Genomic DNA, 26706 nt, shown 5'->3' with positions numbered 1-26706 from the left:
GTCTAAGAATACGATAAATGTTTTATTCTTGTAATGATAGTCAGTTTGTACACATATCAGCAAATGATTTATTTGTTTTATACGTATAATCGTTTTGTTTAAGTCGTTTAGAATTCGATGAAGTGAAATTAAAAGATAGATGTATACTGCCAATTTGTAAATATGATTTCTTAAATTTACTCTTAACAAAGAATTTTTGTACCGTTTGATTGATTATGGTTTTAAGTGTCACGGAATAAATCGTACAAAATATGTACCGGCGTTCTCTGAACAAGCCTTATTTAATTTCAGTTGTTATAATCATTGGATTGAAAAATTATGAATTGATAAACAGCGGTACATGATTGAAACTAATTCGTATGTAATCTATGCCTCTCTCTCGTTTATAATTTCAACAAGATAAATAATAACGAATACGAATCTAAGTTCACGATTCAACCGCTCCTACTTATCTTAAACCGTGTTTGATTGATAACGATATAACGAATTAAGTAAACGCTCCTTCAATTGAGTTTTCAGTTTTCGAGACCTATACGCAGTTTAGTTGCACATTAATAAGTGACTGTATGAGACAATGAGGTTTTTTGATCTTAGTGATAATTGAAGCAAATAGTTGAAAGTTCATGACGTACGTATTTATTCTCAAATCAATTATTTTTAAATCGTCCTTGCTTGATTGTCAATTCACGTGCTAAACCTGTGTACGCCTGAACTTTGAACCTTTTGTACATGCATCCAAGGGATCTATTCGTTCTGTATAATTATATAATCTGATAATTTTTTTGTGAAGTAATGTAAGTATCGTGGAAAAGTGAAGTACGTTATCGCTAGATATCATACTGATAACAATTTCCAAGAAGAAAGTATTATATGTACGATTTACCTACTGTAAAATACGCCATCAAGCTCTCATGAATTAATATAAGTTGAAGATTCAGGTGAAATTCTAAGACGCGCATTTCGCGCGGGAATTCACTCTAACGACTTTCACTTTTTTCGGTGAAAAATGATGCATTTCAAAAACTCCCTAGATTCATCTGATTTAGTTATTTTAAGGAGCCGATGTTGTTGCTACAGATAGGGGAAACGTGGTGGGAGGATTAATAGCGAAACACAGGACAGGTTTTGTGCGCACCGCCCCGTTAACTGCTCACAACTAAACGCCAATTGAGCGGTCCATTTAGCTTGTCACTTAAAGCTTTTGAGATAGCATCTTTTAGATCCGGGGCGTTGGACCAAAAATGATAGTCGTATGATAAACAACCACGTCCGAATAATTGCAGTTCGCTCTGTTGTATCACGGACAGTGCGATAAACAACGCTGACATGAGTCAGTCGTTGGAGAAGCGCGATACAAATCAGGAATAATGTTGCGTTAAGAGAAGAAGTGTTAATTACACGAGAAATCGTCCCGGGAAGCAATGGAAGATGAACAGCCGGCTAGAGAGGCTAACAAAATCTGTGGAGTATGCGGCGATCGTGCGCTCGGTTACAATTTTAACGCAGTCTCGTGCGAAAGCTGTAAGGCTTTCTTTCGAAGGAACGCTTTGAAAAATAAGGTGACTACATATTTTCAATGTGCCACTTGTATTTTTCTGTTTGTTTACACACGTCAGTATTTTTTTTTTTTATTGTTAACCGATCAAGTTATATACTTTAGTATGTCATTTGAAATTATGAGTATTCCAATTAAGAAGTTTATTTTATTTCCACAGGATTTCAGATGTCCTTTTACACAAAATTGTAATATCACACCAGTTACCAGACGTTTTTGTCAGAAATGTCGCTTAGACAAATGTTTTAGTATCGGTATGAGAAAAGAGTATATTATGTCTGAAGAGGATAAGGTATTGAAGAGACAAAAAATAGAACAAAACCGTGCAAAGAAGAGACCTACTGGGGATAATTCAAAGGCACCGAAAGTTAAAAAGGGTTGTATAGATGAATGCACGTTCGACGACACTTCTATGTCGATTAATTCGGTTGCATCAACCGTGTCGGATACATATTTCTGGGAATCCGATAGGAAATATACAGACCTAGATGCTAGCAGGCAGAATGTAACAGAAAGCTTGAGTCCGGTAACAGCTGCCAGTGTTCCAAGTCCTTCTAGTCCTCCAGAAAATGGAACTATAAGTGGGTCAAAAACACTTGATATGATGAAAAACTCTTCTCATAATTCCAATTCTAATTTTGAGAATTCTCCTTGCCATGAGGAAAATGAAACAGAAATAGAAAGATTAAGAGTTGATTCGGATTCACCTATAGAAAATCAGCAAAAATGTGATAAAGTTAAATCTGTTTCTAATAATCTGGAAAAGGATAAAGAATTTGTAATAAGTTCAAAAAGGTTGGAACAGAGTGCTTTAGATTTAAATTCCGATTTTGATTCTGCTAACAGCGAACCATTAAAGTATTCTCCTGAATTTGATAATACATCCTGTTACAATAAATTAAATCGTAGTCCTGTACAGAATTCTCCGTATAGCGATCATATGCTACAGTCTAGAAGAATGAATCTAGATGTAACTTCAGAAATGCATATAGGTATGCAAGTTTGTCCCGAAGAATTAGAAACATGTACGAAATCTAGCAAAGAAGCATGTCCAAAAGAAAATAATTTAATTGCTAAATTTAATCAAGATCCAAGCGTAATCACGAAGCTTGTTAATAATTCGAATTTTATTGCAAAGATATTTCAAAATGAAGAATTACTTCTAAAGATCATGACAGATCCTGCTGTTATTAGCAAATTGGAGGCAGATCCTGAAATTTCAAAATTTTTTAAGGAAGATAGTGGCACTGTAGGAAAAGATCCATCGTCTGAAAATAAAACAAACATTCAGTATAAAGATGATTTAAAAGCTACTAATGTTTTAAATCATAAATTTAAGCCAGCATTTAAAGTTAAACAAAGACACATAGAAAATCCAATTCTGACGGATTTAATTACAAATTCGAATCAAGAAGAATGCATAAATCAACGAATTGAACCGAGCAGTAGTGGTGATTGGAACAAGAATGTAACAGATGTTACAAGAGATGTGCTTCAAGATGTACAAAGGTACAAATGGAATGTAAATTTATTTGAAATCAAGAAATTTAATATTATACGTTATCTCAATTATTTACTCTTTTTCAGAGTACCAATTGTTGCAAATTCCATTGAATCAATTCTTTGTGAAGCAATTAAATTAGAGTTTTCAGCATATTCGGCTCTTGGTGGAATAGAGACTAGAAGAGAATTAAATGACGCTGAAAGAGCAAAGTTAAATGAATTAATAGTAGCTAACAAAGCATTATTAGCTCCTTTAGATGATGATATAACACATTTAATTGGTGAAGATTGTAATTTTAAGGTGATGCTCATTAAAATTAATTTTGCTTATTAACAAATCTTACAAAATTAAAAATTTTATTTATTTTTAGAATATTTTCGGTCGATCCGATCCAGCACTATTAGATGTTGTAAATCTAACAGCTATTGCTATTAGACGCTTAATAAAGATGGCGAAAAAAATAAATGCTTTTAAGAATATGTGTCAAGAAGATCAGATCGCTCTTTTAAAAGGAGGCTCCACGGAAATGATGATCCTAAGATCGGCACTCACTTATGATGCTGAGAAAGATATGTGGTGCATTCCACACAGTCAAGAAAGTATGTCGAATATAAAAGTGGATATTTTGAAGGAGGCGAACGGAAACCTCTATGCTGAGCATACAAGGTTTCTTAGAAGTTTTGACTCGAGATGGAGAGACGAGAATATTATTTTAATTTTAAGCGCAATTGCTTTATTTACACCTGATAGACCAAAAGTGGTGCATAACGATGTTATCAAACTAGAACAAGTAAGTCTCGGAATTTTATTATAAATGATATTGAATTCTAATCATGCGTTATCTTTTGTAGAATTCTTATTATTATTTACTCAGACGTTACTTGGAAAGCATATACCCTGGATGTGAGGCCAAATCTATGTTTTTAAAGTTAATTCAAAAAATTTCCGATCTTCATAGACTGAACAACGAAGTTGTTGGGGTTTATCTTAACTTGAACCCATCGAGAGTAGAGCCACTGCTTATAGAAATATTTGACTTGAAACATTGAAGTTTGTTCAATGTATTATAAGAAGAATAATCTTGAAACTTTCTTGATTAACATTTCTTCAAATAGAGAAATTAAACAAATGCTGTTATAGCTTTATTTTAAAAAGATTGCATGTCTATATAAAGTGTCGAAATAATGTTTCAAGCATTCAAAGAACCTGTACAAATTGTATGAAGCCAAAAACTTATGATTGGGAGTACCTACACACAATTTATGTATATATAAAGGGTAAACATTGTATAAATGAAAAGTTTATTTGTATCAAACTTTATGTCTAAATGAAGTCATATTAGGGTAGCATCTGTATAAAGTAGTACAGTTAATTCTTATCTGGAATACGAAAAATTTTACTGTAATTAAAGAAGCTTTCGCTTGTAAGATATGAAAACTTTACCGTTGACTATTGACACGTTGAACTTCATGACAACCAGAGATTATAATCTTAAATGAATATAGAAAAGTATTTCGTCGTGTTGTATCAATTTGTCTGTGTACGGAAGATAAATGCATACACACAGTGTATTAGCATAATGATTGTTGAAAACATTTTGACGAATGTACCTTAAACTGTTATACCTAGAAAAAAAAATACTTGTTGTACATACTTATGCCAAATTCTATGTTCATGTTTAAAAAAAAAAAAAAAAAAAATATTTGTTTATTTTCAAGGAAAATTAAAGATTTTCAATAGATAAAATAAAGATAAAATCAGTTCTTATAAAGTATGATAACAATTTAAACATACAAATGAATATGTGCGGTATAATCTGAGAAATGTGTTATCACATTACGAAGATTAAGATGTACACAATAAATATGTGATATAATGTCAAAATATATTTTTCAAATACTTGTTACATTTGACTTTAAATATATTACTTTATTCCTGTTATCACTTTGACGGTTTGTCTTAATTTATAAATGATAAGAAATTGAACGAATAAGTACCTTCTCTTTAAATCAATCACGATCATCTATTACAAATTGGTAACCAAGCATATTTAAAATCACAATTACCGTAAGGGTTGTAAATGCGATAAAAAATATGAAGCTAAGGAATACAAGGAAAATATATCCCGCTGTCCTAAGAACGAAACAAAAAGTGTATGTTATCCAATCCCAAATTTTTTTCAGTACCATTTTACTTATAACGATTTAGGAATTGCTGAAAAAAAGTTTGACAGTCGATATCTCGCATTCGATACGTTATTTTGATTAATGAATTGAAAGCAGAAGTAATTACAAAAAGATAAAACGTATCAAATGAGAATTGTCAATTGTTATCGACGAACGACAAACTTCAAATTTTTGTGTATATGTATATATGAAAATACTTTATTGCATTTTTGTTTATAAAAAATATTCTGTAAAAATTATGTACAAAATACATTATCTAGTTATATTTAACAATGATTGCGTATAAAAAATAGAATCATTATAAATGTTCATAGTAATTGTACAATTTTTACATTTTTTATAAATTTTCTTTCATACTTATACCACCACAAGGGATGAATTCCATTTCCGTTTCTGGCAGAGCTTCCACTGACTTCACATAATTTAATCGTTTATAATGGTAGAACGTTTCAATGTTTTTCTCATACGATTTCGTGAATAGCCAGTCGATTTTTTCCGCAGCAAGGTAACAAGCGCCTAACGCTGCCGATGCTGTTAAACGAAGTAAACTCAATTCATCCACTGTACCTGACTCATGAATTTCGTCCACAAAGCCGTTCTTCATGAATTCCCACGACTTCCAAACCGATCCTACGCAGACAACTTTCAGTCCTCCCTTATCTAACTTAAGATCCTGGAAAAAGATCAACAATTTAGTATCCAAACTTTTACTTCAATTTGCCAAGTGAAAAAGGTCAATTTACAGGATGAGCTTTTCTTGAAAGAGCCACAATGTGTTTCGCAAGAAACTTCCCATTTTCTTGGAAAATATACAAACAAAGAGGATCTCCTTTTTCACAGCCGATCACAAGCTCTTTGGTAAAGTTGGCGAACATGCTTTTATCGAAATCTGTATATATGTGCGGCAACATATCCTTCATCAGTGGTGCATTAAAATAGCCCCTCATCGCAGGCCACACGTAGCTGACAGGTTTTGGGGCTGGATTCAGACCATCGACATCATCGAACACGTATTTACACGCGCGATGGGCGATCCAATAAGCTAGAAATTACCATGTCATTCGATTCAACTAATCAATTATATGATTTTTGTTGCAGCCGATCAATTGTCACCCACCGCTGCCTTCATCTCCCATCATATGTCCCCATCCACCGCATCCAACAGTTTTACCATCAGGAGTAGTCATTAAAGCGTTGCTACCTGTCCCAGCGATTAGAACAATTCCACCATCTGGTAAACCAGTCCTAAGGCTACCCAAAGTATCTGAACTGATTTGATAAGCTGTAGCAGCGTTTGGGTACGTTTTTTTCATGGTTTCTATGAGCAAACGGTTCGTGTTCTCCTCCTCGCAGCCGCTTAGACTAAGACCCTGGTCACGAAGAAAATTAATTACTGGAATAGATTCATTGAATTGAAATAACTAATATAACATTTACCAAACAATTTAAGGGAACTGTTTCAGGTATTTCCAAAGCTTGTTTTCCTTTCTCCACCATTGCATTGATCCTGGCGGCGGTCTCTTCCATTCCAAGGATCTGAATAAAAGTTTATTCAGATGAAAAAAAAATGAAAATACTTAACTGATGTGTTCCATTAGGATATTACCCAATGATTGGTGTTTGGTCCTTTGACCTCTGTTAATGGTACTCCTTTGCCATCGATGATGATAAGCGTGGAGTACGTTCCACCGCTGAAAATGATTAAAAAATTTATTTTTTGATAGAATTTTCAACTGTTCGAAACCATCATTATTTTGATGGTATGAAGTGATCACGAACAGATGAAACCATGTATAAAAGTTAAAAGCAGAAAGCATGTATAGCCTGTTAGAATCAATTAAGGTAATTATAGTTGAAGTAGATTATAAATTGCCTTCCTTTTGTACACGTTCAAACTAGATCGCAAAAGCGCGTCGAATCAAATTGCACGCGCATGCGTACATAGCAAATTGGTTAGTTTTCGAGAAATATATATAACAGTTACTCTCCTTACGTATTTTTACATTAATATAAATCAAATACAACATAATTTGTGTAGATTTATATATTTATTCTTCCCCTGATAACACGCTCGGGTGAAGTGAGTGCGGAATCAATTATAGCGTTATAGGTTCAATGGCAAATCCACATCCGCTGATAACAAAGTGTAGGTTAGTATTTATCAGTACGTCTTTCGTGGAAATCTCTCAGTGCAAAGTGATAAAAATTCTTTGTTGACGAAAGAACAATTTTAATAAACGCCGATGATAAATGTACTTCCGCTAATTCTTTTCGTTTTAAATTAATTCCTCACCCCTCGATGCCGCCAATTCTAATCTGCTCGGCATATTGCGAAAGATCCACCTTCTCTTGAGGCATTTCCTCTTCGTCCCAATCAGAACCGTCGCGTCCCCGCTTCCTCAACTCTCGACGAAGTTCTAATTCGTTAACGCGCTTCCTCTTCTTTCCTTTCCCTTTCTTTTTTCCTGCCATTTTTTAACAAGACGATTTCAAATTCGTTTCGGTTCTTGGGATGAAATTTGCCGCCTAAAGGATGCAGGAATTCAAGGATGGGATTGAAACAGGCAGGGCTATCTGATTATGCCTAGTTTAAAACAGGACATTTACATTGGATAAATAATATATAAGATATTTTGTTAACAATCAAAACCTTAAATTTAAGGAAAATCTGATACTTCAAGTTTAAACTTAATTATTCAAGGATGCGGACAAAATGGTAACTGGTGACACATATACAACATGGCGTTCAAATTTTTCATTTCTATATCAACTTACTATAAACTTTCAACGATTCTTCGGCAGTGATTTAGCGAACATATGTCGACTAATTAGTTCGCGTATCGCGTTGTATACGTGGAGTGCAAATCCACATGATCGAGTGCAAAAATTCTGGATAAATCATAGATTGATAGTTACGCAAGTTTGAACCGTTTCTGACTGTAACAAAAGAGCAACTTTACCGGGCGAACTTGCATTGGTCACTGTCGATTGTAGTCGTTACACCATTCACGCATAACACAATTTCTATAAACGATCCACTTCGATGATGTTCCGTGAAATGTTCAGGAAAATGGTGGGAAACCAGCGACCTAGCGTCAAGCGACAAATGAGGAAGTTAAAGAGTTAACGCATTTACCTACCAATGATATTTTTCAAAAATAAAATCAAATAAGCTTTAAAGGGAAATATTTTACTAATTATTTATACGTTAAGTCTTGCAACGCGATATTTTATACTTTCAATCTGTATTAAAAGTCTGACGTATGATTATATTTGTAGCAAGATTTTAAATGACACGGATTTACTAAACCAATCGGTAGAGCCGATAGGAGCGCCACCTGAACGGTACTTGGTACCGTTTCGGGTACTAAGTAATCGCAGAGACAAGCACTCGATGAACACTCTACATATAACCCCGTTGGATAATATAATTCGTGGTTGCGACACCGTGGGAGCCGCGCGGTGGCGACCGCACACTCTCGACTACGGCATCGCGCAGCGAGTTAACGAGTTGCATCGAAAACGCGAGACACAAGTGCCCATATGTATTTCGTTCGGTGCATCGCCGTCGGCCATTGTCTCTGACATGGAAGCCCATCAAAATGGCAGAGGTCGTGCAGATGTTTTTGTTCCTATATAAATCGAAGTACCGTCGGAAAGGGCAGTGCCGCGAGGTGGTACGCGATCAGTGCGGTGTAATTGCAGTGCCGTGGCCGATACTGTGGGCGGCGCTGATCTGTTGGGTGGTGCACGTAACAGCGGCAGCCTCCACCTCTTCGTCGTCGCTAACGACGAATACGACCTGCGACACAGACAGTTGCGTCAACGGTGACTGTGTCAATGGCACCTGCGTGTGCCACGAGGGTTGGCAGGGCTCGGTGTGCCAATTCTGCGCCGGAAAAGTCAGGTGAGCGAGAACGCGCAAGCAATCAAGCCTTGTGTGCCTCTGCCTCTATTCTACTTACTTCTTTACCGGGAATCATCCGTATACGTATAAAACGACGGAGAGAAAGCCCGAGGAAACTCTGGTACGCGTCTATACGGTTAGACACGGTTAACTGTACATTTCTGTCTAGCGTGTGGAACGGTATATCGATGCTTTTCTAGGTCGACTGGATCGCTGGTAAGAGTTTCTCAGTGGAAGAAAGGTCCGCTTCCGGAGGCGCGTAAATAAAACGGGAAAGCGTGAACGCGCGCTTACGCGTGGATTTCTCGGGATCTAATTGCGCTCCTGTGCGCGTCCGATGGACCATTGGAGTGGGGGGTGGGGAACAGTTTCGGTCGTTGTCTGTCGCGGGTCCCGGTTGACAGTGAAGAGTAATCGGGACACTGGGCGAATCCTAACGGGACAGTGACCGCGGAAATTGGTCGGGGGGGGTTGTCTGGCTACTCGTTTCGTACCTACGAGTCGAGGGGGGATTAGATTTTACGTCGTCGATCGATCGACGGCTTTAAACTTGACAGGGAAACTACGGTTTCCTGCCACTGTCAAGGGTGCTTCGCTTTGCTTTTCACCCGCGCTTTGAATCACTGTCGTCGCTAACGAACGCGCTCGTCTCTTGTTCACTTTGAAAATAATCGAATTATGCTATCCTTGTGCAATATTTATTCTAAACGCCGCGTAGGCATTAGTCGGCGTCCGCGTTGCTCGTTGAGCAATTGCGGTGAAATCTGACCGCGAACGTTGTGTTACGAACTGTCTCCGTCGTTTTGAAATTCGATTCTCTGCACGAGATACGATCGGGAAACGTTCAGCGTCGCGATCGTCCCAGCGGTTGTTTAGCGTTTCTGTTGAAACGACAGCTATGGATGCGTTTAATATACGTGTACTCGAAAAACCTCAAGTTATTTAGTCGAATTTTAACCGAGGTATTCTATTTTGTACAGCGTCTACTTACTTTTGCCTCTCACTGTACGGTTTCTTCATTTCAAGCATCAATTTATGCATATCCATGTACTATGCTCCTTTTTTTACTTGCAGTTGCGACACAATATCTTGATTGGCGGTACTTGATATTTCCTACACTAGATAAGGAGAAAATGATTCATATGTAATACTGTTTCTCGAATTTTCCTAGACGTTACTCATTTGTGTCACTGTGAAAAGATAAAATTTAATAAATGTATTTGTATTTATTTTATGTGTATTAATTAACGTACTCACTGTAACTTGTTACGTTGACGAAGAAGCATACCTGTAAATTATATACCGAAGATTCGCCGCACAACTGTACCCAAGGAAAGTTTAGATTTGTCTAGCGGTATCTTCAAGATGTTAATCAATCGACCTCCAAGAATCTTACAATCACGAGATTAATTTGAATCCAATGAAGATGCAGTTTTCAAAATTTCATCGTGTACTCCTGAATAATTGGCGCTGAAAATAAACGCGCCTCCGGGACCGCGTTAATGCGCGAGGTTACCATCACGAAACGAAACAGCGGGAAGAAAGAGGGGCGTTATTTGTGACGAAAAGATATCCGTGCACGTTGAAATAAATCATATGCATTTGCTTACTTGGTTCCGTGTCCGTCAGGGACTAACGAGACGGAATGATTTCAAGATGCATCCCACAAAAACTAGTCGCAGACATTTTTGTTTTTATATAAATCCATAATTTATCGATTTACAACCTGTTCTGGTCGATTAGAAGGTAAGGTAGAATTTACTCATCTGAGTAAAATCCATGTTACACGATTAAATTATTCTCCCGGTAACGTTGCTCATCTACAATGTAAACAAAATTCATTAGCTGTATAAGATGGCCAGGAAACAGTGACATGAGAACGTTGGTTCGTTAGTCTATACCTACTTGTTCTAGTTTGAGGTGTGCTAATTATGAGACCAGAAACACCTGTATAACCGGCTCAGGTGTATTATTAAGCGGTTTAATAAACGATCAAAGCGTGGATTGCGAGATACGCCTAACTGGAGGGATTTTCTTCGAATGTGTTTTATCAGTTACCATTCCATTTCGCTTAATGCCATGTACTTGATGGTTTGCATGTTGCCGGTGATTTTCTGGTTTTTAGATGACCACACGATTGTTACGTTACAGGCTGGTAATTGTCGAAAGGGTGATGTTTCATCGTTGTTGTACCAACCACCATTAGTCTGCTTATTAATTACCAATTATACCGCTTATCGTTCAGCGACGAATACTGTTTGCGCTAGTCTCCTCGTAGTTTGGTATCGTTTGAATAACCGAATCAATAATCAATGAACGCGTAAACCCATACTCTCGCACACCTTATCCCAGGATTAATTACAGTGATTCAGGGTTAATTACCGTTTCGGTTGAATTGAATCATTTTAATCCTGGATTAACGGACACTCATAAGTGCCTCTATAATCGCTAATAATGCCTTTAATGAATGTTACAAAAATTTATGGAACGTCTTGCGAATGGTTTGCAAATACAGGCCACTCTTGTTCGACCAACGTTTTCATTACGTTCGCTTCGCTTCATTCCTGGTATTATGTAAACGTAAGAAAATCGACGTCCATCGATCCCTGAAAGTAGACAAATAAATTCTTGTCAAGTTAAACGACCCTTGGTTTGATGTAAAAGGGGAGAAAGTAAATGTAACTACAAACAATGTTTATACGGAATACCCGTCCAACAGTTTCAATTTTCAATGGCATTGAATGTTCAAGAACGCAATTAAAATGCCGCGGATGTTTTTCTGGTAAAGTTTCATTAAATGAAATTATTCCCACAATTAATGGAACTACATTATCATCAGTTGCTTACTACTTAGCCGTTATCTACACGCATGTACAGTCGCGTCCAATCTAGTACTCGTGTTATTTGTCCATTTTCTTTATCTACAAAGATAGGAAGTTTGAGGTATGACTCTCAAAATGACGGGAGATTCCTCTTCCTACCAAAGCACCTCCTTCCTCTTCTTTGTTTCCCTTCAAAGAATCTTTGTTGTTCTCATTGTTAACTGTTACTATGATCACTTTCAACAGTTCTACTTAGAGATCTATCCAACGTTGATACACTGCCACCATGTCTCCAGGACAAAGTAGTCTAGGAAAATTGGAAAGCGTTCTAAATGTCACCTGGTCCATAAAGTCGTTCCCTGTTCTGAAAGGTTTCGCTAGACGAGCACCTAGACTTTTCTACCAACACCCATCCTTCCTTCTGCTATATGCTTATCATTATAGAGCCATTCGAGGCTCTATGACATATTTGGTACCCAAAAGTTTTGCTTAACACTGTGAAATAGCACGACCTAAAAAAGAAATTATTTTAATCATAAGTACAGATAAATAAAATCATTCTAGGTGGTTATTCTACCAGAACATATTACACGGATTTGTCACTCCGATACATAACTCTTGCATCATCATCCCTTATCCTATTAATAGGAAATTACAAGAGCTCCAGGGTCAGAAATGAAGAAAATTCGTACCTGTCCGTGATCGTCGCACGGTTATTCGATCGTCGGCGTTTAACGAGAAGCTACCGAGCAGCGTGGACAAAAACCGGCTTCGGGAACCGGTAGAATTCAGCCGGGGATCATTTCGCGAAGCCGACGAGCTACGCGGTTCTCTTCAGAAGTCGACGCGCGAATTTCCACGCGAAAATTGCAGTACTTTTACGTCTTCCCGTCGACGTTACTCTCGCCAGAGCGCAATCATCGGCACCGTGCCGGTTTCCTCTGCTTGCTCGCTTTTATCCCTCTTCTATCCTATCATTGAATTATGAACAAACCGAAACTTTATATAATATTCCTCGAAGTAGAAATATTGCGGATCCACCGTTGTTCGATCAAAACCATAAAATCGTCCGATTAAGGCCGGCCAACTAGGGGCGGGTTAATCGATCGGCTGCTTTTTTTTCGTTGAATTTTGCACCAACCCGGCACGCGATCTTTGGTATTCTCTCTGTCTTCTCTACCTTTGGTTTAGCTCCACCGTGTAAATTGTTCAGGGACGTCTGACGTGTCTTGACTAGGTTCGTTGTACCGTCAGGAGTAATTAGATCCTGTGCTTCGAGCGGTGAACGACTTGCACTTCCTACTACAGGAATTTCGTTCAACGTTTTTCCGAACTCCATGCTTCGTGATTTTCTTTGTCGTTCGTTCTTTCAACTTCTCTTTGATCATTGAATTTTCAAATTCTTAGCGGAACCTGAAATTGAAACTCGACGAGTATCATTGAAATTTAAAATTTCTAATTTTCAAATAGTAACAATAGCATGCTTGTTAAATTGAAATTGTTGCACGAATAATTGATATAGTATCAACAGTACTCTACAGATTGATTGCTTTATGCGAGCATGCGATGTTTCTAATATTTTCTCTACTATTTCTGGCACCGGTGGAAACACGTCGCTTGCAATAATTAATGGATCGCGTGTCCGAAGCACCGGCCAATATTTGAAATGACAGAAATACCGTGCGTTTATTGCCCCGATGTATTTTATGGTACTCACTATCGCGTGAATACGTATCATTTTCAGAACGACGGTAAACCCGTTCAAGTAGATTTTGTAATTAACCGGAACGGTTAATTAGTCGATAACAATGGGCTAGGCTAATATCCCGATAAAGGATCGCGCGAATAAACATGAATTATTTGCTCGATGATCAATTTACGAGCCAGAGTGTGGTATTGATACAGAGATTTAAGGAATTTGAATCAAATTATTGATCAGTGATTAACGTTAATACAAAACGTGATCATTAATTCTTTTATAGAGTAAGCAAAGTAATTAAGTAATGATACTTAAATAATGACCTCTGGAAATCATCTGTATTAAATCCGGAAATTCAAAAAAGGATTGAACAGATGTCCGGCAAACCTTCTCGAATAATGAAACGTCTTTTAAGTGTGCGTAACACGTAATCGCATTAACTGGTGTGCCACGTTTCACCAGCTCCATAGGTTACATCCTATTGTGCACCTGAATTCAATCGATTGTCAACCACACAGTCAATTATCTGGCTATATAGACGCACTGATAAGCAGGTGAAGATTACGAGGGTGCATGAATTATCGCAATAGTGAAAATGATAAGATTCGGTTTAAAATTAAATTTTAAATTGATGTACCGTAAGTGTTCTTTTGTAGTACTTTTATTTTATCGCTATCAGGCTATCTTGGTATGCAACAACCAGATAGATATTTTATCAAATAAAGTCTGTAACAGTGTAAAAATAGAATGTATGAATGTAAGTAAAAATGACTTAATAAATGATCTCCAAAATCTTTGTCAATTCTTACCCCAATATTTCAAGTTATTCTTGTACTATAAACTGCTCATCCTTTACTACAGGATGTCGCATACGGTTCCGGTTATATTCTGAGTTTCGTATATAAAAATCTCGAGGGTGCAAGTTGAAGAATCAAGCTGTATTTTCTCCTGAATCTCGAGAGCGCTTCAAAGACGACGACGTTCCTCTTCTTTTTCTCTTTTCGAGTGCTTTCCTTTACGGTTTACGCCGATGCTCCATTGTAAATATCCATCCACTGCTCCGTTCTTTGCTCGTTGACCACATTCCCGCTTAATTTCCTTTGCTTAACCGGCGGCGTATTAACGTTGAAAATTGTTTTTACAGACAGTCGCATTTTGCTCGTCGACGATGAAGAAGTTTCGCACGAGTTTCATTACGAGTCCTTTGCACACCAGTTCATCTGCGCAGAAAATGATAAATAATTGAATTAAATTCATAACGACACGGTTATCGGCGAGATTTTTCAATTATTAATAGAAACAAATGATTAATTATTGAAACAGAAATATAAAAATTGTGTCAAAATGTAACGTTAAATCAGCAGTAATGAAAGTGTTAATAAAATGGTTTGCATGGAAGAGAGCAAAAGTGAGGGTCGTCGAACCTCTTCGTCTCATGAGTCACGTAGTGCCTTCATTATTGAATATTATTTTAAGAAATATCACAGAGTTCTGTAGTTAAGTTTCTCTTGTTAATTTGAAACCCTCTCTAGAGTATCACAAAAATTTAATAAAAGTTCTATGAAAATACCTCATGTTTTTCTTTGTCTAAGAAACTTCTATTTACCTGTATTTTATTTCCATTATTTTATATACTAAAAATCTAGAAATATAGCTTTCTAAGATTATCACCTGGCTGTCTCATGATTATTCGAGCGTTCTTTCGCCCTGCGCACTTTTCAACAATGCCAGCTCAGTATCCGTTTTCGACCACGGTTCTCCGCGCGTTTCCGTGATCCTGGCGCAAAAATGTTTCGCGCTGAAATATTAATGTCAGCCATCCTGTCCGCGACACGTGTTAGTGCCGTAAATCACCGATGAGAATTTACGCGCAACGAAGCTTGCTCGTTACATCGTCGCTGTACCCGGTTTCTCCCATGTCCTCTGTACTTTTTCCACCTTTTTTTTTTCCATTGCATTATCGGTGTTAACGTATTGTTATTCCTCGAGCGTCACTGTTCGACAATACGCATCCGTTTTCGACACGCAATCGTCCCTATAAATGCGTTTGCTCGATAATGGCACAGGTGTCTTTCATCGTTCGCTCGTATTTTTTTTTCCAGCGTCAATACTCTAGATGAACGGAGTGCTAGTTTCTGTTATTGTTCTTCAGACGTTAACCCTTTGCGGAGGATCAATTCAGGTTGCTGCGAATGAAACGAGAACATGAAAAGTCTGATGCGTTCGTACAGTCATTTTCATTATACTAAGTTTCAAATTGATATACTGCAAGTGAAGTTTTACAGTACGTAGCAAGTTAAGTAGATTCAGCGAATACTTTATGTTAAGCTGTTTAAATTAAACGAAGAATATTCTATGCATGCACGATACGCTTCGTGCGCGAAAGGGTTCACTTTGTAGACGCATCTTGATGTTGTATCGTTCAAACTCCAGGCTTTTGTGATTTAGATTGACGCTTATCTATCGCTCGTCTCCGCTCGATCGCTTTGGTCGCTCGTCTGTGTCCAGGCTTTATCGTTATCACGTCCACGAAACGCTTCCCTCTTCTGTTATCCGCACAGACACCGTCCTTGGCATCGGGCACCCCGGGAACGTCGAAATCGAGGCTCGAGTCAGCTCCTGCATTTACGTTAATGGTATTAATAAAGATAGAAGAAATGAAATTTCTAAGTAATTTTATAATTTCCTTCTATCATTTCTATAAGCTTTACTTATCTTTCTGCGAGTTACTTTGAAATCAAAGAAGATAAAATATCTCATTGTTTTCACTTGTAAAGAGGTTTGCAGTTTTTCCAATTTAAATGACACTATTGTGATTCAAATAAATGGAAAGCAATGCCAAGTATTGACGTGCACGAAAGATAAGCAAGGTAATTTTTACTGCATTCTTATTTCTTTTGTGCGCGTTTATCAACGTGCGTGATCTTGTATTGTCCCGGCTGATAACAACCGAGACATCGATACTGCACCGTGAGACCTTGAACATTGTGCAATCGACTATGATTTCTGGCTTTCGATGCAATTAGTCTTCGAGGCTAGGAATTTTAATAAACGACGACACCGCGCCGTTCTTTATTGCTAAGTCATTTCAAGTATTCGCTATTATTTTAAGAAAATTTAAATCACAGCCGAGCGTAGCTTGGAAATAAAATAAGATAGGAAAAGAAAAGTATGCGGTAGGAGACAAATCTCTTGGCCTTGCTTTTGAAAGCTACCGGTATTCTATCACAAGGATATTAATTCACATTAATTTTCATAGATTGAAAATATCATATTTTTAAGATAAGCATTATCTTTGAGTATTAATGGATCATAAAACGTCGTTTTTCCTAATCTTTTAACGCTGTACGCTATTTTGCAAAATTAATATCGAAATCCGTCATAAAATTTTAATCGATCAATGAGTTCACGCTCGTCAGCTTTTCTGTCGGACTCGTAATTATCGTGAAAACATGAAACTCGATTTGTCGAGTGTTTGACAAATACTCTATCGACGCTTAGCAGTTTCGTCGTCGATCAATCATTATCAGTGATCCGATGGTTCAGGTGTACGAGAATTGATAGAGTTTCTTTGTCTCGTTACAGACTGACGGATCCAACGGGCAACATCCACGACGGTATCGGCAACTACACGGCGGACGTGAAGTGTTCCTGGCTGATCGAGAGCAGCCCGAATTCCACTATACGTATGCACGTGGAGCAGTTCGCGACAGAATGCGGCTGGGATCATCTGTACATCTACGACGGTGACAGCGTCGAGGCACCGTTGCTCGCCGTATTTTCTGGCTTGATGCAGAAGGGTGGCTATCACATGCGCCAGCCGGAAGTGATCGCTCGGTCCGGAAGCGCTCTGCTACACTTCTACTCGGATGTCGCTTACAACATGAGCGGTTTCAATATCACTTACAAGATCAACGCCTGCCCGAGCAGGTAAACGATCTGTGTGTTTTACATCTCTGGTTATGCCCCTGGAAATACGATGCATTTATATAAACAATAATTTGATTTTACAACGATAATGAAATTATTACGATTGCTTTGATGATCTACCTCCTGTATTTGTGTATCTGGTAAACGATATTATTCTTCTATTATTGAAGTTTAAATTGTTTTGAGCCCTGCTCGTTAAGTAGTTTCTCTGGGTAATAAATCATTCTTTTTTTATAGCTTCTGAGATATTTAATCTTCCCTTGTTATTCATAAAGACTCGTGCTAATTGTATTTGAGTTACGTACACTGTACGCGTTAAACAGTTCTATGAATCATACGACCGTCAAAATATTAATACCGGTAGTGATCGTGAGCAGCATAAAAGCATGCACGAACATGTGTCAGCTTATGTTGAAATATAATATATAATTTGACATCGACTACCGGCTAATCTCTTAAACAAACTCGAGTAAATATTTGGAGCTGATGCGATTAAGCAACTGCGATATTTCATCTGCAGCATTCATTAATATACATAGATCTCGCGTTCCAGATTTGTTTTGGATGAACTTTGACATATCGTCGACCGCGAACGGATCAAATAATAATCGGCTTTTTATCCGATTAGAACGTGTCCGTTGATCCCATTCGCGCCATATTATCTTGCAATTAGTCTTCGTTTTATTCAGTTGACATCCATGCGTTAGGAAAGAGGAATGTTCTGTCGCTGATAACCTGTTGTCCCTGTTCAGGAATGTACTCTCAAGATCAGCCATTCGTTCCTACAATCGCAATCCAGTCTGACGATTTTTGTCGAATTTCTTCCCCTGCTGGTATTTGCTGAAAGATTAAATAAACATTTATTCTGCCCCTGTGCAAATATGATAAGCGTGTATTTATGTATCCTACGATTAGACGAGCTGATAGCGCGGCGTGCTCCTTAAAGATTTGTTCAGCCTATCTCTCTTCCGTGTGTACATGCTTTGTGGTCCGCAGGTATTCGTTTATCGACTGTTCCGGCCATGGTGTTTGCATCGACGGTGTGTGTACGTGCGACGCCACGTGGACAGGCGAGGCATGCGAGATTCAAGTTTGCCCGAACAATTGTTCCCACAGCAACGGGCAAGGCGAGTGTAACCGCGAGAGCCATCACTGTGACTGCGTTCACGGTTTCAAGGGTAAGCGTCGAAAGCTTACAAACTTTCTACCTTACTTACCTGTCTGTAGATATTGCGGTAGAGCTTCCAGTTGTTACAGTTGTTTGTAATAGATCTGTACTTGTCCAGGTTCAGACTGCAGCCAAAGAAGTGACAGTGGATTCTGGGAGAGCGTGTCGTATACAGACTTCTCACCGGAAGGTTCGGCAAGTCATTGCTCCATCGTTTGGAAGGATTCTTTGTACGTGGTCGGCGGTGAGAGCTTCCATCGAGCCAAGATGATCTACGTTTACGATTACAACGGGAACGTTTGGGAAACACCTCACGTGGAGGGAAAGGTTCCTCTTCCTCGTTATGCTCACTCGTGCGTTCTATTCGGTGACAAGATATTCATGTACGGCGGAGTTCTGCAAAATTCCACGGTTACCAACGAGATTTGGGCGTTCGACGTGTCGGCGAAGGTGTGGGAGAACGTTACCGTGCACGATAACTGCCATAACAGCAAAACCATGTGCGGTCCTCTAAAGGTGACTGATTATTATTATTTCCAGAGTTTATCGTACCATTTCTACTCAACTGTATCTCGTTTAACGTATAAATTTACACAGGTAGCCGGACACACTGCAACTTTAGTGCAGAGCCACGGAAGAAAGGAGAAAATGGTGGTGATATTCGGTTATTCCCCTCAGTACGGTTACTTGAACGTAGTACAGGAATACTTCTTGGGTACTCGTGAATGGCAGATCGTGGACACGATTGGCTTCCCCGTGAAAGGTGGTTACGGTCATACTTCCGCTTACGATCCTCTGACCAATCTGATCTACGTGTACGGTGGTTACGTGTCCGAGTCGCAGAGCACGCAAGTGTTGACGAACAGACTGTATTCTTATCATCCGAATCATCACGAATGGACGTTACTCACATCTGCACCATCCGCACGGTTCTTCCACACGGCGGTCTTTGTCTCTGGTGGATTGATGATCGTTTTCGGTGGTAATATGCATAACGACACGCAGCATTCGGACGGTACCAGATGTTATTCCGCGGATACCATAGCGTACGATGTTACCTGCGACTCTTGGCACCAGTTTTCTATGCCCATTGAAATGACTGATCTGCCCAGGTACGGGCACAGCGCGACTGTGTTCGAGAAGTCGATGTACATCTACGGTGGATTCGATGGTCAGCTGTTGTCTGATATGTTTAGGTACATCTTCTTTACAATTTCGTTCGGTAGCTAAAAATAAATATGAAAAATTGTATTGTTTTTTATAATATATCAGGTATACACCCGGAAATTGCGAACATCTGACGAGTCAGTTCGACTGTTTAATCGCAAGGATAGGCGTGAAATGTGTATGGGACAAGCGGGAGAATAGGTGCATACAAATCAGCAAGATACCGAGACACGTGCTACTCAATGACGACATGCACGACGGGGTTTACATGAGATGCCTGGACGACACGCCACCGCGAGGAATGACGTCTCACAAGGAATTGTGCAAACTGCTCACGGACTGCGTGGCATGCGTGCAAACCTCCTACAATTGCGTATGGTGTGGAAAAAGTTGCTCGCACGAGATATGCCGTGACAACGCGAACGCACCTTTCACCAAGACGTTCATCCATTTAGAGCAGTGCGACGCGCATACCGGCATCGAGTGTTTGCAATTGCATACGTGCCATGCATGTTCCAGTAATCCTCGCTGCATCTGGTCCTGGTCTAATGGACCTGACCGGTGCAAACCATATTCGAAAGCTCGCGAAGTAAGTACGCGAACGAAAATTGAATAATCGAACAGCCGTGTACGAGAATCATATTAAACGATGAATATTTATAGCAGGTGACTATCCTGAACGGGACTATCCAGGCACAAAGACTGTCCATAGATTCTTGCCGCAGTCCGTGCGTCGAGTATACCTCTTGCAAAAATTGTACAGAATCGGATTGCATTTGGTGTCAAAACGAGAAGAAGTGCGTGGATAAGAACGCGTATCCAGCAAGCTTCCCTTATGGACAGTGTCGGGAATGGACGACGAGCGATGCGAAATGTCGTGCCACGGAAACAGGAAAGGAATGGTGTACCTTTTACTCATCTTGCTCTGCTTGCCGCTCGGATCCTGGATGCGGATGGTGCGACGATGGTTCAGGAACCGGAAAAGGACTGTGCTTGCCAGGTGGAGCCCGTGGTCCGAGCAGTAGAAGCTTGGACACTTGCCCGTTCGAACGATGGTACTTTACCAAATGTCCTAGTAAGTGAATCGTTGCATAGAATTTCTTGTTCAGCATTTGTGTAGGATGTTTACAACGTGTTATGCAAGACGCGTATGTACTGATGGTACCTGGATTATAATTTTAGCTTGCCAATGCAACGGCCACAGTAAGTGTCTTCCAAACAGCAGCGTATGTATTCAGCCGTGTGGTAATTTGACTTATGGGCCTCACTGCGATAAATGCATTCCTGGCTATTATGGGACTCCTCTAAACGGAGCAACTTGCCAACGTAAATTCATTACACACCATCTATCTATAATTAGTTGATATTGAATTATTAGTTAAATTATGTTCCTGTTGTTGTAGCCTGCTTCTGTAATAACCAAGGCACGCAATGCACTAGTGAAACTGGAAAATGTTTCTGTACAACGAAAGGAATTATAGGAGACCATTGTGAACGATGCGACGTAACCAGTCTCTACCATGGAGATCCTACGAATAAAGGCTCATGTTTTTGTAAGTTTTTTCTTTCAGAAGCATTCATTTTCTTTTTTAAGTGTTCGCGTTGAATTAAAAATTATTTTACAGATGATCTGGCGATCGATTACCAATTCACGTTCAATTTAAGTAAAAAGGAGGATCGTCAGTACAGAGCAATTAATTTTAAGAATTCTCCGCCAAAGCCAGATATCGACGCCGAGTTTTCCATTACCTGTTCCGTTCTCGCAAAAATGAATATCACCGTTAAAAAGGCGAATACACCGGAGATACCTCTTCTTCGTGGTGTTAATTGCACGACCAGCATGTACAAGCATCGTTTCGATAAGGATGGTTATGGTTTGGGTAGCGAGGACAACACTACTTTGACCACGTTCTACGTATACGTGTACGACTTTCAGCCACCGGTATGGATTCAAATCTCCTTCTCCCAGTATTCCAAACTTAACCTACAGCAGTTCTTCATAACATTTTGCACGTGAGTATTTGAAACTTGATGACAATTTCAATTGAAAATGTAGAAATTATTAGTTGATTTTTTTTTGTTTCCGTCGCGTGTAGTAGATCAATTATAAAGATCCAAGTGATATAATCGATAGAATAGTTTGTTGATTTTTCTCCAAAATTTTTCTACGCTTTTGTGTTGTCCTAAGCCTCAGGCAGTACTTACTTGTAAACTAGAGATTACATGCCACCACCCAGGTGCTTCCTCGCTCTATTATTGGTGGCTGCTGTCCTCTGGAAGATTAAGCAAAAATATGACATGTACAGAAGAAGACAGAGACTCTTTGTAGAAATGGAGCAAATGGCAAATAGGGCGTTTAGCCAAGTTTTAGTGGAAATCGAAAGGCGAGACGTCGATAATTCGGACTCGGAACGTAGTGAAACCGAGTTAACTAATTGCCGCAAAAAGAAAAAGGTTAGTATCGCATTTTTTGATATTAAGATTATTAATATTATTCAAATATCATATACTTCGAAGCGTAACCTTACTTCAATTATCACTGTCACTTTATAGTAGTCGTTCGATCGAAATAATAATTATTTAAATTACAATGATTATCAATATTATTATTGGTTTATTAATTATAATTATAGTTTATTAATTTTTATTCGAAATTGAAATAAACATATTAATTAAAAATGTCAGCCATATTGGATTTTGTTATGGTCGTACCCCGTTCGATTTCAAAACTCGATCGTTCATTCGATACTAGTATCGCAGCAAAATCGTTTCCGGGCGGGGGCTCATTCGAGAGTGACGCGCAAAAGGTACGGAGACGCGGTCGCGGTCGGGAGTGTAAATCGTGTAATTAGTGTAAATTCAGTGAATTATTGTGCAATATTTTGACGAATATTTCCAGGATGCCCCTAGTCCGATCGCATTGGAGCCCTGTTGCGGTAACAGAGCAGCGGTCTTGTCGTTGCTAGTCAGACTGCCTACTGGCGGTGAACCATACACGCCGGCTGGTCAAAGTGCCGGTTTAGCAGTAGCGTCTGCTTTAGTTACACTGGGTAGTCCTCGAAGGCCTTCTCAGGAATTGACGACGAAGGAGACGAAGAAAACACGAAAATCTGCCAGTCAGCATCCAGACTCCACTTGCATTTAGCGATAAGAAACTCGAAAGTAGAGACATGTAAATGTATACTACGCCGTGGGTGACTATGAGCCTTAGACACGTTTCTGTGATCTTGCCTACGCGATTGGGCAGGACTGTTACGGTTAAAGAAAAAAAATCTTCGAACTCGGATCGAGTGAAGTGCGGTGATGATTATTTTCGCGGCGAATTTTTCGTTTCGTTACGTTTCGTTTCCGTCGTAATCGGTCGATAATAACGTTTCGACTTCCGGAACGCTGTCCGTATTTCGAGAAGAATCGCATTCGTCATACTCGTAAGCGTCACCTAACAAAGGAAACAACGGATTCCATTCGCTCAGCCGTTGGTGTATGGTAAGTAACGTTAACTTGTTTGGCTGACTTGAAAGTTTTTATCTGACGATTCCTTTCGTTTTTACGTGACGATGTACAATGTTGTATATAGATCTGTTGGGCGGGTTTTTTTTTCTTACGTTTTTGTCGTGGTCAAACGAGACGATGGTCCGTCCCACGATCATTGAAATATTTTCGAAAGAATGATAAATAATAGTGTTTTTTTTGCGGCTATAATCCATCGTCGTGTTTCTTTATTTTACGCGGCATAAATGGTTATTCGACGTAAGAGCTGCCCTCTACAGTAGGGAAACAAAAACGCGGGAAAATTCGATTTGCCAGTTGCAGTTCGAGGATGCTTTCCGTTCTCTCTTTTTTGTAAAGTCGTGTAAATAAGTGTGTGCCGTATTTCCAAAGTGAACGTGGGTATCATGACGCAGACGAGAACAAAAAAAAAAAAAAATTGTACAGATTTGAAACGAAATAATTGAAGAGCGAGTGACAAGGAATATATAGATTTTTGTGTATTCGTCTCTAGTAAGGTGTAAAAAAACATTAAATTCTAAATTAAGGGAAATGAATAGAGGCAACAATTTTCTTTATAACATTGATCGTGTGATCTTCGTATTCCATGTTTACATTGTGCCAAAGCATTTTTCATATTGGTATTATAAGAAAAAAAAAAAAAAATCAGAATATCAAATTTTCATTAGAATAAAATGTTCCATTTCGAAGAGTTCCCCAAGAAAAAGAAATATAGAAACATTATTTTTGTCTCTATTCATGTCCAAAAGAAATTCAAGATTCGTTGCACGATCGAAAAATCAATTTCGGAAGACATTCATCATTTTTCTAGAATAAAGTTGATCGTCCGTGTTTCCGATCGTGCAGCGACACGTAATTTTAATATATAATAAACATAGAAAAAAAAATGAAGGATGTGGACGTTGCAATAAAGCTGTTGTAATAATCGTGATAATTCTTCGATCGACGATACGTTTTTCGTTCTCGTTACTAAATGGCGGTGCTGGTTGTTTTTGCGTGTTCAAAACAAAAATTCTCAGATCAACAATGTTTTTAATCGAAGAAAATTAATGGCATGTGTCGCATGGGTGTGGTTACACTATTTTCCATTAATTTTTCATCCACAGGTTTTTATTCGCCTGTCTAATAAACTTTAATTTCTTCCTTTTTGAAATTTTCTCTTATCTCATGTTTTTACTTACTGTTTTTAACACGAAGGTGTTCCATAAAGAATAAGCAAAGGACATTTCATATTTTATTGATAAGAAAGTTCTTACAATGACCACCAGCACTTGCAAGGGAATACGAACAGAATTTTATGTCCAAGCATCGTCTATTTTATATTTTAAGTAATTTTTAGCATGAGAGGAACTGTTTGTTATACTGTTCAAATGTAATTAGAGGATTTCATGGTTAGAGAATGAAGCAAACATCAGAAATGAAAGAAATAGCATACATTTCTTGATCATTTTATAATTTCTATCTTGTGTACTTTCTCTAATTACTTTGATCAATGTAAAATACTCCAGTATAATGAAAGCGTGTTGCTCTAGTTTATTAAGGCTTTGTTCACAGAATGTAAAGACGACGACAGGTGTCTTCTCTTTTTTTAATCATTTGTACAGCACGGATGGAGTGCAATGCATTTTGTTTTACCATGTAATACTCATCGAATTTCTTTCATTCTCTTTATTTGTATATGAAGACTCTGTTGCAAGGATGCAACCAGGGACAAGCGTAATCTCGAAGCTTTAAAGTTACCTTTACCACTCAGCCACTCGCTCTATCATCATAAAGAGAAGAATATATTATTTATTCTTACCATCTGGCTGTGTAGTGGTTGCATTCGCATAGAGCGTGGTGTATATTTTATTACCTTAAAGATAATTTAATTTTTTTGTATACAACTGTTTTTTATTTGTTCGTTTGTTTTTTTTTTTTTTATTGGAACAACATGAGCATCTCTTCTGCCCGTTTCGAGACGCGATATTGTTCTTCGTGCGAGAATTTCGTTGTAAATAGACGAGTAAATGTTACGTTATTTAAAAGAAAATGGAAGTATCGGATATTGCTCAACTTTGAGTAGAATTTTTCATTGATTTAGATTTTCTTAGTTGGACTTACAATTAGTTCGATCAAACGGGAATGCATTTACCGAGGAAAGGATCGAGTTCTTCTTCTAATCAGGACGATTATTGAACCGCCACTAGTATTCGTACCTGTTCCTTTTTATTTTCTATCCATTCCTCATTTGTCGAACGTCTTGACACTGCCAAGTTTTATCTCTCCCCGCTTGGTTTCTACGATCTGTCTTCGAATCCAAACGAAACCACCGATCATTTTTTAATCCCTCGACGACTGATTTATACAAAATCCTCGAACGGTGGATAGTCGCAATTTCCTTTTAATTCTACACACCACTTCGATTCTTCCAATGTAACATCAAGATTCTTTGTTAAAAAATTGGACATATCCTTCGATACATTTCCTGAGTCTGGGTTACAAATTGACCCGGTATCCGTCGTTCGATGATTAAGCATGCTCCTTCGATTCGTCCAAAGAATTAAGAGACACATATAGATGTTCACTGTCCAACGATTCCAGCAACAGTCATAGTTTCTAGATCCCAGATCTTTAGATTCTTAAGCACGATCAATTAACACACCGTTTTTCTTCTGACTGGGGAACAGAGAAGGAGGAGACATCGCCTCTGTGGAAAATTAGGACGCGTATTGATCCTTGCCAAAGGAACTCTTTAGTGAAACAGGTCGGAGCTGATGTCCGTCGTCCAAGAATCCAGAGAGAAATTCTAATATGTCCGTGGTTTGAATTGAAGGGTAGCAAAAGTTGGCTGGTAGATAAGGTCCTCATAAGATGCATGAGGGTGGGTGGAACGTTAACACATTCGCGATTGCTTGCTTCTTTCTTTTAAGAGTTCTTTAAATTTTATTTTGGGAATTCACAGTATTTAGATTTTCTGTAGGATTCGGTGCAATTATGAAAAATTTGAGAAATTAAAAATTTTCTTTGCTACGTTTTTAATGGCAGTATGTTGAAATTTTAAAAAAGTTTTAACAATTATTATTGGTTTTCTTTTTTTAACTTCCAATTAATTATTGATCACGAAAGTGTTAATAAACGCGATTGTTGATCCACGTAATTGTACAAAAAGAAATTCGAATTCGTTATAGTTTCTTTCTTAAGGAGAATACAGGATTTTATTCTTACTCGCAGGTCAGCTTTACACGAGCCAGGAATATACGTTTAAGAAATACTTAA

At 38.4% G+C, this 26706-nt stretch overlaps 4 protein-coding genes and 1 long non-coding RNA gene across 15 annotated transcripts in view; 3 read left to right on the top strand and 2 right to left on the bottom strand.

Annotated features, from left to right (window-relative positions):
• Nucleotides 1-1102: 1102 nt before the first annotated feature.
• Nucleotides 1103-4108, top strand: Hr96 (Nuclear hormone receptor HR96). Of its 2 annotated transcripts, none has more exons than XM_034323541.2 (5): nt 1103-1559; nt 1716-3064; nt 3143-3359; nt 3430-3849; nt 3911-4108. In XM_034323541.2, exons 1-5 carry the CDS (start codon nt 1422-1424, stop codon nt 4106-4108), a joined length of 2322 nt encoding a protein of 773 aa, XP_034179432.2. In that variant the 5' UTR covers nt 1103-1421. The 2 variants fall into 2 exon arrangements, with proteins under 2 accessions (XP_034179432.2, XP_034179433.2); XM_034323542.2 differs by having other exon boundaries at nt 1472-1611.
• On the bottom strand, nt 2855-8315 carry Nagk (N-acetylglucosamine kinase). 6 transcript variants are annotated; one of them, XM_076690962.1, is made up of 9 exons: nt 8021-8242; nt 7539-7829; nt 6852-6936; nt 6683-6781; nt 6363-6615; nt 5989-6287; nt 5057-5918; nt 4503-4684; nt 2855-4438 (listed from the first exon to the last, which is right to left on the bottom strand). In XM_076690962.1, exons 2-7 carry the CDS (start codon nt 7715-7717, stop codon nt 5583-5585), a joined length of 1251 nt encoding a protein of 416 aa, XP_076547077.1. In that variant the 5' UTR covers nt 7718-7829; nt 8021-8242; the 3' UTR covers nt 2855-4438; nt 4503-4684; nt 5057-5582. The 6 variants fall into 6 exon arrangements, with proteins under 6 accessions (XP_076547077.1, XP_034179450.1, XP_034179447.1 ...); XM_034323559.2 differs by having other exon boundaries at nt 2855-4684; nt 7539-7710; nt 8206-8315; XM_034323556.2 differs by having other exon boundaries at nt 2855-4684.
• Nucleotides 8017-17262, bottom strand: LOC117603940 (uncharacterized). The gene is made up of 8 exons (XR_004581328.2): nt 15280-17262; nt 14483-14893; nt 13155-14399; nt 11839-12486; nt 11058-11758; nt 10763-10972; nt 10441-10638; nt 8017-10342 (listed from the first exon to the last, which is right to left on the bottom strand). It is a non-coding gene; the product is annotated as an uncharacterized LOC117603940 (long non-coding RNA).
• dsd (attractin-like protein dsd) lies at nt 8848-25370 on the top strand. 4 transcript variants are annotated; one of them, XM_034323534.2, is made up of 12 exons: nt 8848-9152; nt 17259-17603; nt 18600-18781; nt 18890-19287; nt 19369-19967; nt 20044-20527; nt 20605-21013; nt 21121-21264; nt 21342-21491; nt 21564-21951; nt 22155-22392; nt 22838-25370. In XM_034323534.2, the coding sequence occupies exons 1-12, from the start codon at nt 8848-8850 to the stop codon at nt 23081-23083; spliced, it is 3888 nt and encodes a 1295-aa protein (XP_034179425.1). In that variant the 3' UTR covers nt 23084-25370. The 4 variants fall into 4 exon arrangements, with proteins under 4 accessions (XP_034179425.1, XP_034179426.1, XP_034179424.1 ...); XM_034323535.2 differs by having other exon boundaries at nt 20602-21013; nt 22176-22392; XM_034323533.2 differs by having other exon boundaries at nt 20602-21013.
• Nucleotides 23288-26706, top strand: part of Oamb (Octopamine receptor in mushroom bodies) — a 77009-nt gene continuing 73590 nt past the window's right edge. For both annotated transcript variants that reach the window (XM_076690960.1, XM_034323546.2), the window contains exon 1: nt 23288-23424. The gene's annotated coding sequence lies outside the window, so the exon portion shown is untranslated. The remainder of the gene's footprint in view (nt 23425-26706) is intronic.

Source organism: Osmia lignaria, chromosome 11 (genome assembly GCF_051020975.1).
Source record: "Osmia lignaria lignaria isolate PbOS001 chromosome 11, iyOsmLign1, whole genome shotgun sequence".
Taxonomy (NCBI): domain Eukaryota; kingdom Metazoa; phylum Arthropoda; class Insecta; order Hymenoptera; family Megachilidae; genus Osmia; species Osmia lignaria.
The sequence above is the reverse complement of the archived record's forward strand: the minus strand, read 5'-3'. Positions and strand labels throughout refer to the sequence as shown.

Coding starts and splice junctions, on each gene's coding strand:
- dsd (XM_034323533.2), top strand. CDS start 8,848: ATGGCAGAGGTCGTGCAGATGTTTTTGTTCCTATATAAATCGAAGTAC. Junction 9,153..17,258: donor TTCTGCGCCGGAAAAGTCAG/GTGAGCGAGAAC, acceptor GTCTCGTTACAG/ACTGACGGATCCAACGGGCA. Junction 22,393..22,837: donor ATTGCCGCAAAAAGAAAAAG/GTTAGTATCGCA, acceptor GAATATTTCCAG/GATGCCCCTAGTCCGATCGC.
- Nagk (XM_034323556.2), bottom strand. CDS start 7,717: ATGGCAGGAAAAAAGAAAGGGAAAGGAAAGAAGAGGAAGCGCGTTAAC. Junction 6,288..6,362: donor GATGGGAGATGAAGGCAGCG/GTGGGTGACAAT, acceptor GGTAATTTCTAG/CTTATTGGATCGCCCATCGC. Junction 5,919..5,988: donor TTTCAAGAAAAGCTCATCCT/GTAAATTGACCT, acceptor ATCTTTTTCCAG/GATCTTAAGTTAGATAAGGG.
- Hr96 (XM_034323541.2), top strand. CDS start 1,422: ATGGAAGATGAACAGCCGGCTAGAGAGGCTAACAAAATCTGTGGAGTA. Junction 3,360..3,429: donor GTGAAGATTGTAATTTTAAG/GTGATGCTCATT, acceptor ATTTATTTTTAG/AATATTTTCGGTCGATCCGA. Junction 3,850..3,910: donor ATGTTATCAAACTAGAACAA/GTAAGTCTCGGA, acceptor TATCTTTTGTAG/AATTCTTATTATTATTTACT.